The sequence below is a fragment of the Xiphophorus hellerii genome, chromosome 21 (assembly GCF_003331165.1).
Source record: "Xiphophorus hellerii strain 12219 chromosome 21, Xiphophorus_hellerii-4.1, whole genome shotgun sequence".
NCBI classification, from domain to species: domain Eukaryota; kingdom Metazoa; phylum Chordata; class Actinopteri; order Cyprinodontiformes; family Poeciliidae; genus Xiphophorus; species Xiphophorus hellerii.
The window spans coordinates 17,221,323-17,229,517 of NC_045692.1; the positions used below are offsets into that span (position 1 = coordinate 17,221,323).

At 39.4% G+C, this 8,195-nt stretch overlaps 1 protein-coding gene across 1 annotated transcript; it reads right to left on the reverse strand.

Annotated features, from left to right (window-relative positions):
* Positions 1 to 605: 605 nt before the first annotated feature.
* Positions 606 to 7,280, reverse strand: mettl4 (methyltransferase 4, N6-adenosine). The gene is made up of 8 exons (XM_032551474.1): positions 6,869 to 7,280; positions 6,654 to 6,719; positions 5,901 to 6,258; positions 5,658 to 5,727; positions 5,131 to 5,305; positions 4,948 to 5,051; positions 4,018 to 4,109; positions 606 to 2,024 (listed from the first exon to the last, which is right to left on the reverse strand). The coding sequence occupies exons 1-8, from the start codon at positions 7,091 to 7,093 to the stop codon at positions 1,831 to 1,833; spliced, it is 1,284 nt and encodes a 427-aa protein (XP_032407365.1). The 5' UTR covers positions 7,094 to 7,280; the 3' UTR covers positions 606 to 1,830.
* Between the last annotated feature and the right edge of the window lie 915 nt (positions 7,281 to 8,195).

Genomic DNA, 8,195 nt, shown 5'->3' on the forward strand with positions numbered 1-8,195 from the left:
GACACTGGGTTGCTGATTTTTCGCGGCTCCATCAGGGGAGCAGGGAAGCTGTGTGGTGAGGTCTTTGTGCTGGTGCTTCATCTTTAGTTTGACAGGAACCCCAGCTTTCACTGGCGCCTGCGAGAGAGATGATGACCTCATTCTTTGGTGCATTGTGATCTTTTAGAAACCGATGACGTAATCTCAGATGCTGGCCATCGTGTAAGAGCAAAAAAACAACTAAAAGGAAGATAAAGTAAAAGAAGAATTATTCTGAAGTTATGGCATCATGAAGACTAATAGATTATTTTTATAAACAGCTGACAAAAATAGCCAAAGAACAAAAACCTTTGTAGATGAAGTTCTGACAGAGCTTGAGAGTCTGACAGATAATAAAGCACGTAAACAAAAAAAAAAAATGGTATTGAAAAGCAAGTGATACCAACATGAGTCATGGAGGTGACTTTGAATGAATGTAATAATACATTCTGAATAGAATGAGAATATTAATTAAAAAAAATCAAGGCTCCTTTATGTGATTGCTTTTTGCTTTGAAGGGAAACAATCAGAAAAAAATTCCTTGGAGACCTGACTGAGGTTTTCAAGCACCTCTCCTCCACAACTTCTCAAAACACATTTTATTCAGACTTTTGACTGATGTCACTGAAGTCAAGTGAAATAAAAATGAATATTCGTGCAAAAATTGCACATTTTAAACAGGTTATCGTTAGTTAAATAATCAGATTACAATAGTTTCATCTGAGCTGCAGACTGATATGAATGTTTAAAAACATGAGACATCACCTACAGTCATTTACAGGTTCTGCTCATGTAAATTGAGATCCTTTGCCAGTATAAATGTAGAAACAACTTCAGTGGCATTACCATTACGTTTTTGTGATGCTTGTCACTTAGATATGCTAACCACAGAGCAAAAATAGCTGATCACTTCAAAAGATTACAACATAGTTTGGCTGCACAGCAGTAATGTAAAAGGCTCATGGTGGATATGGTGCAAAAGAGTGAGAAATTGGTTCAGAACCAAGTATGATCTTGCTTGTCGTCTTTCATATGCACAATATGTGTCTGTTTATGAGTCTATGTGTTGAAGATGGACAGCATGATGACAGTAACATGTAGGTGATTTTGCTGGAGTCACATTCTAGCTTCATTAGCTTTGATGTGTGGTGTGCTGTAGAGACAATAACTCATCCTCATCTTCCTCAGAGAGCAGAAGATGAGGCCATGCTCTTCCACCACATTTATTAGAAAGACTCCACCCAATGGGCAAAGGACCAGTTAAACATGTGAAAGCATTTTGTTTTTAGCTGAAACTGACAGTACAAGCGAATTGTGGACAAATTGTGGATGATGCTTTAGAAGCAGACCGTCTCTTGCAGCACAAGCCTCTGTTTCAGAAACGTTTTTCTCAACCGCATTTAGAAATTCAGCTTAAAACAGCATAGAAAGAGTAAAAATAGCAATACTTTGATCTTCCCTAAGACACATGCTGTGCCAAGGAGTACTCAAAAGGCTAAAAACCTGGAGAGTTGGGAGTCTGATTGCTGTGTGGGAAGTAGTTGGGTTCAAAACAGCTGCAGAGAAATGCTTTCATCTCTCAAACAACATCATCACTACCTTAAGATTCATCCAGACCAAAAAAGATAAATCAAAGGTCCCACATGCATGCAGATTATAGATCAAAAAGTGATGCAGGAGCAGCAAAATCTTTATTAAAAACAAAGTTAAAAGAAAAAAAAACAGCCGACAGGTGTTGAACTTCGGTCATTTGCTCAGTTACTAGTAAGGCTGGATGCAGTAAGACAGTCACTTTTCACAGGATATCTGCAGTCATGTTTCTGCAGGGTTGTCCGCAGTGTCTTCTGTGGCCACGGCTTTAGAGGTATCTGCAGGTTCCAGGTTGAAGTAGCTGATGTGCTGAAATTTCAGCACCTCGTTTCCCCAGCTGGTCCACCCGGGCTGAAGACTCCGTGCAAACAGCTCCAAACACTTGGCTTCAGCTCCAACATACAACTTCAGAACCTCTGTGAAAAATTAAGACAAAGAAACAATGATACCGTGATTGTTACACACAATGTGCGGCCAAGCACACAACAGCTCATCTTTCTTGCATTTCAATAACGTAGGATAATGCACTGCCTTGTGTTAGCTCCAGGAACACCTTCTACTGTATAGTGTAGAGTACAGTTGTGCTGAGAATAATAGTAGTGTATTAAAAGAAAAGCATCCGTAAAATAGGATTTTTATGCAAAACACACTGGGAATGCTGCACAGAATAATTCAATCTAGGTTTCCCATTGCTCCCCTGCATGGATCTTTTGTATAAAAGCTCTTCACTTGTTACTTTGTAATAGGCTGAAGACAGAAGAGGCAGCTGCAGAACTCCTTCACACATCTGAACAGTTTTTTCCTCCCTGTGAGGAGTCTGCCAGTGACCTTGGCTTTATAAGTGCTCGTATTCCAGGAGAGGAACACCTGACAGATACGTTTCACTTCCCCTGCTTTCTGCTACTCTGACACTGCCTCAGCCGACACTCAGGGAGTTAATGAGCTCAAAAGTCTGCTCCCAAAACCCATCTAACCTATATGTGCTGAATAACCTTACTTCTTTTCCCCTCTCTGTGTCCGTCAGGGAGACAAAGCCCCTGTGTGGAAAGGCCAAACATGCAGCTCAGTGACTAACTCGTCCTTAACTCATGACTCAGCTTTCAAATTGAAAAGAGAGAAAAAGTTTCACTATGATAAATCTTGAAATGGGACGGCACATCTGCACAAGTGAAAAGAAAAAAGAAAGAGGTCTTTTCTTTCTGAACAAGTTACAAAGTCTTAGTTAATCCAGTTTGTGGAGATTTTTTTCTCTCTCTTTTCAAGATTAAGTAAGTAAAATGTACTTATTTTTAAAGTTGTGGACCATGATTAAAATCTAAATATCTCTGAATAAATTATAAGAATTAACATTTCAGTGCACTCATCCAGAACAACATTGCTCTCCTCCTGTCCTGTTGTTTTCTTATATCTGAATTGAACTTTTTAACTTATAGGAATCATTCTTCTGTCATAACACTAAAAGATCTGAGACAGACCCACAACCAGCAGAGCCTTCTTGCAACAAAATGCATAAAAAATCGCCCCCCCTCCAAAAAAAACTGCTTTCAGTTTCCAGTGCTGCTTAATCACTCGATATCATCCAGTGAAGCTTAATGAAGGTGCATTTTTTCTTCATTGCCTAACGAAAAGCTTCCAGGTCAACAACAGCGGATCAACTGGAACAAACAAACCAGTTGTGAATGAAACCTGCTGAGACCCACTGACACAAACAAAGACTCACACATGGAAACCGAGCGCAATCTTTTTCCTAATCTGTTGAATCTCTATGCTGTCCCAGCTCCATGGAGGCATCATTATGATTTAAATCAATGTATTTTAATAATCTCAATCTAGCTCTACGGGAGGGGAGCTTTTCTGTGCTGCTGAAAGGGTACCAGCAAACAGCAGCCATGTTTCACCCTCCATACTGCACCATAAATTGCATTCCCCTGAGAGGGAATGAGCTGACGTCAAGCCTTCCTTATTCTAAGTTCCTGCATATGCTTTGCCAAGCTCTTACACTTGCATACTGGAGGTGGAGCAATCGAGACAAATCTAACGTGTGTGATGTAAAAGTTTACTTTTTGACAAGTCAGATCTGTCACGGTTTCCATTATATGTAAATATGGAAAATATAGACAACTAGTATATTGTCTTCTCTAGTCTACAACAATAACATTCAAAAAGAAGCTCATGTTTTGACTATGTTTAGTCAATATATGGTTCTATTTTGTGAGTTTTGTTTCCATAAAGAGGTGCTTCCCTGGTTCATAATTTCTCATGTAGGTACTGTCCTTATTAATAAAACACAAACAGCACCAGAATTGGAGCCAGTGGTGTGAAGGGAAGTCGTCCTGCATTTAGATTTTATCAATGCTGCAGCGTTGCCCTCTAGTGGTGCAGAAAAAACACCACACTTTAAGAACTTGCCTGACAGTGATGGCTTCTGGGAGTGCAAGGCCGAGGGGACGCTCACAATCAAACGTTTATCTTCAACTGGAGCGTTTGCGGTTTGTAAAGGGCTGAAACAAAAAAACATAAGTACGGTAAGTATCACCTGGATTTACCTCATCTAAAACTCTTAATTTGAAAACACAAAAGATGACTTGCAAAAGCCCAGCATTTATAGCCTCTTGAATCTCTGAATGCACAATTCTCATAGTGGCTTGTGTTAGCTACAAACATAACACCATAAACATGTGTTACGTTAACAGGTGTTATGCTTATCTGTGGAATAACTTTTTCTGCTTGCCGTGCCAAAGGTCAACTGCCAAAGCTGGTTTCTGCAGCAGCAAGACATAAAGATAAAGAAACGTCGGTTCTCATGGCAACTTGCCTGTCTGTCTTGTAAATATTTTGCACTTCTCTTGTTCTTGAATATCTGAAGACTTGTACTGACTTTGTGTGTCTCTAACACGCTGGCTTTGTTCTCATCTTGTATAAGCTTCACTAATGTACCTGTTTTTCACCTTAGCAACGCTTGGATAATTTTATTTTTCCACCATATCTTTGAGCAGGACAACAATTTTAAACACACAGCCATGCCTATGATGAAATGGTTGAAATTAAAGCATTTTCATATGTAAAAATCATTTAGTCAAAGTCCAGATGTAAATCTAATTGAGAATTTGTGGCAAGACTTGAAAATTGATGTTCTCAAATGTCTTTTGTTCAGTCTGAATGAGCTTTAAATGTTTCGCAAAGCTGGTGGAGATGCACCTAAAAACACATGCGCACTTGAATTACAATGAAAAGTGGTTCTAAAACCCAAGAGGGTGGAATATACGTAAATGCTGGACACACTTTTCAGATTTAGATTTGTGCCCAAAATGCAGGCTACTGTATGAAGGTCCGTCACACCTCGTGTGGTCGTTGGCAGGACGATACCGACCCAGCACCAGCACTTCATATGGCTTCTTGTGTGGTGAATCTAGAGGAAACACAAACTCCCCCGATGTGGTGACCTGAAGGACGAAAAGTTAGTTAGGATAACCTCCATCTGTGAAACTTACCATAAATCATTTAGCTCTAGATGTCCACTACCTTGACCCAGAACCATTCAGCAACAACTTCTACACCCCAGTGTGGGTACAGCTCGTCACGGACAAATCGGAGGTGGCTGGGCCTGTTCGTTACCCAGGTGACCACCAAGCATCCTGGAGATCCCAGGAGGGGGACTGGAAGGCGTTTCAGCTGGGATGAAGGCAAAGAGCTGTATCTTCATGGAAAAAATTTATGAGCTCAAACTCAATCAACATGATATATATATATATATATATATATATTGCAAATATATCTCTATATATCCCTGTACGCAGGATCAATATTGCAAATAACTGCTTAGACTGCAATCAAAATTAATTATATGCTTTATGCAAGTATTTGCTTGGTGAACATCTGAATGTGTATGTAAATGGATACTGCTTGTTTACAGACAGGGACAGTCAGGAGTAAGCATAAATATTTTTGCGCTGCCTCCTACTCCTCACTTTTGAACTTCTTCTCACTTGTCTAAGCATTTCTAATTGTCCACCACAATGCCTTGATGAAACATGTGGAAGCCAAATAACCTGCGACTTCTTTTCACAGACTTGTTTTCCCAAGGTGGATCAATGACGATGACATCAAATCTCCTCCCACCTATTTGGGAGAGAAGTGGCACAGAAACGTAATGAATTTATGATAGAATTAAACATTACGCTGGAAAAAATATATAGCTTTCCTAAAACCATTTAAGTGACCAACAGGTTTTCCAGATGGCTTTAATAAAATTGATAATTTTCCAGATTTCACTTTTTTTTCATTGCACTCACATTGTACCAGTGGTTGTATTCTTGTGAAATCAGAGAGGAGGAATGCAGTGTTAGGAGGTATTATATACTCCTCTCCTATCAGTGGAACCACTGCTGCCCAGGCCTGGCTGTTCTCCGTCACCTGGGAGAACAGGTCGACATGTGAAGCACCGCCTTCCTCCGTCAGAAGTGACTGTGTCCACTCCTGCTCTTCATCGGCCACCAGAGGAAGCTCTTTAGCTATCTCGCAGAGTGCTGCTAGTCTGCAGTCCTGTGAGGGAAGAGGATCTTGGGATGTTTCTGTCTCTCCACTCAGGTATCCAAGTGACTGGGCAGAGTCCACTAAGGCCTTGGTTCCTTCCAGAATAATGCTCCTGATCTGTTACCACAGATATATAGACATATCATGTTTTCTGAATAACACACTTTTTTATTGACTATTGACTCTATTAGCTGCTACATCCTATTAGATTCTTATAAAGGACTCTAAATCCAAAAACAATAATTATGTATAGAAACAATAATTACTGAAGAAACTCAGTGAAGAAACTTAATCACTAATGTCGTTAAAAACACAGAACCTTGCAAATAAACTTATCCTTCATGTTTTTTGTTATTTTAGTAGTAGTGCATAATATTTTAACAGTATGTAAAGGATAAATGATACATAAAAAATACCATCCTGTAAACCAAGGAAGGCATCAACAAGTTGAGAAGAAGCTTCGAGAAGTTTTGCAAAGCCCTGGACTTGATATTCAGTCAAAATTTATTCACCTTTTCATGGAAAGCCTTTGCATCAATTTCTCCTTGGTTGAGCTCACCATGTTTTCGTTTCCGCTTCTGAAATCCAAAACATTTTATTAAATACTGATAACAGAACTACTTATCATTTTTAAAACGTGCATATTAAATGGCATCAACCCAAGAACAAGCCTCAACACTTTTTGTTTACACTCAAAGAGGTCTAGCCTGCAGCTTAAACAGTCTACCTTTGCGGATTTCTCTGTTTTCTGCGCCATAACAGTGTGTCCTCCATCAACTCTCCCACTCATGTTGTAATGACTCTTTAATATGTGAAAGCATTGTCTTTTAAAATTGCACTTGACATGTGTTTTCTGATGCCCTGTCCATGTGATGCACCTCGTGTAGCCTCGGTCAATGAGCGACTGGGAGTCCAGAACCCAGCCTGAGTTGCTCTGAAGAACCACCGACATCACGAAGGTTCAAGGCTCGCCCCGGGGCGGATCGTTAAAGAACTGGTTATTTGCTTGTTTAGTCTTGTGGAGCCGCGCCTTGTCAATATCAGGGACGTGTGTGGAAAATTAGATTTCTCTGTAAACGATACTGAAAGGAAAGCGTAAGAACGTAATCCGCTCCTAGCAGGAAGTGAATCGTGTTGACGACATGTGTGTTGGTGGTAACCGAATCGACTCAACGTGCCGGCTCTTTTAAATGAACGAAGAAAGGTAACGCCAATTCCAATGAAAATGGGAGTTTGTGTAAAACATAAATAAAAACAGATTTTGACGATTTGCAAATACTTTTCAACCCATGTGCTCAATCGGATACATAACAAAGATGAGATATCCAATGTTCAAACGGTTTCTCAACGTGCAGTGGCAAGGAATAGTACCTTCCACAGTCCATAATATCATCAAAAGATTCAGAAAATCTGGAGAAATCTTTGCAGGGGCTAAAATCAACATTGAATACCCATGACCTTTGATCCCTCTGGTGGCACTGCATTAAAAACAGGAGATATTCTGTAACAGCTTCTACTGATTTGGACAAAATGCATGGTATTACATAAATACTACTGCATAAGGACCTGAATGACCAACACATTTCATACTGTATATGGAGGATCAAGGTCATTGAATGGTTTGTACACACATAGTTTTTTAATGTGATTCTCCTTTTAACAGTTCACCAATGGAGAGTTTGGAGAACAAGAGTCATATTTTTGTGATTTGTTTCTCAGTAGTTGTGAGACAAATATCATGCATTTTGTGCAGCTTATTGCCTTCTCCGTTTAGTGCAAAAAATATTTCCCACCAAAATCATCTATATTCATTTAAAATGTCTGCATTTAACAGGAAAACAGGAAAATGGGACCAAAGTCAAGTTGTATGAATTGACCAATAAAGTTGATTCTGATTCTAATGGCATTCTTAAGAAAGATTTTGAAAGACAAATAAAAAAAAAGCTGCTAAAATCGTTCAACTTACTTGTGAAGAGTCATTCTATGAGAAGAAACTTTAAACTTTTTCATATTCTTTAAATGAAAAAAAAGGTTCATTTGACTTGTTAGGAGGG

Excerpts from the sequence above, each read along its gene's own strand:
- mettl4 (XM_032551474.1), bottom strand. The coding sequence starts at position 7,093 with ATGTCGGTGGTTCTTCAGAGCAACTCAGGCTGGGTTCTGGACTCCCAG. Across the intron at positions 6,720-6,868 it reads AAACAGAGAAATCCGCAAAG|AAGCGGAAACGAAAACATGG; the intron begins GTAGACTGTTTA and ends TTTGGATTTCAG. Across the intron at positions 5,306-5,657 it reads TCTGTGAAAAGAAGTCGCAG|ATACAGCTCTTTGCCTTCAT; the intron begins GTTATTTGGCTT and ends TTTTCCATGAAG.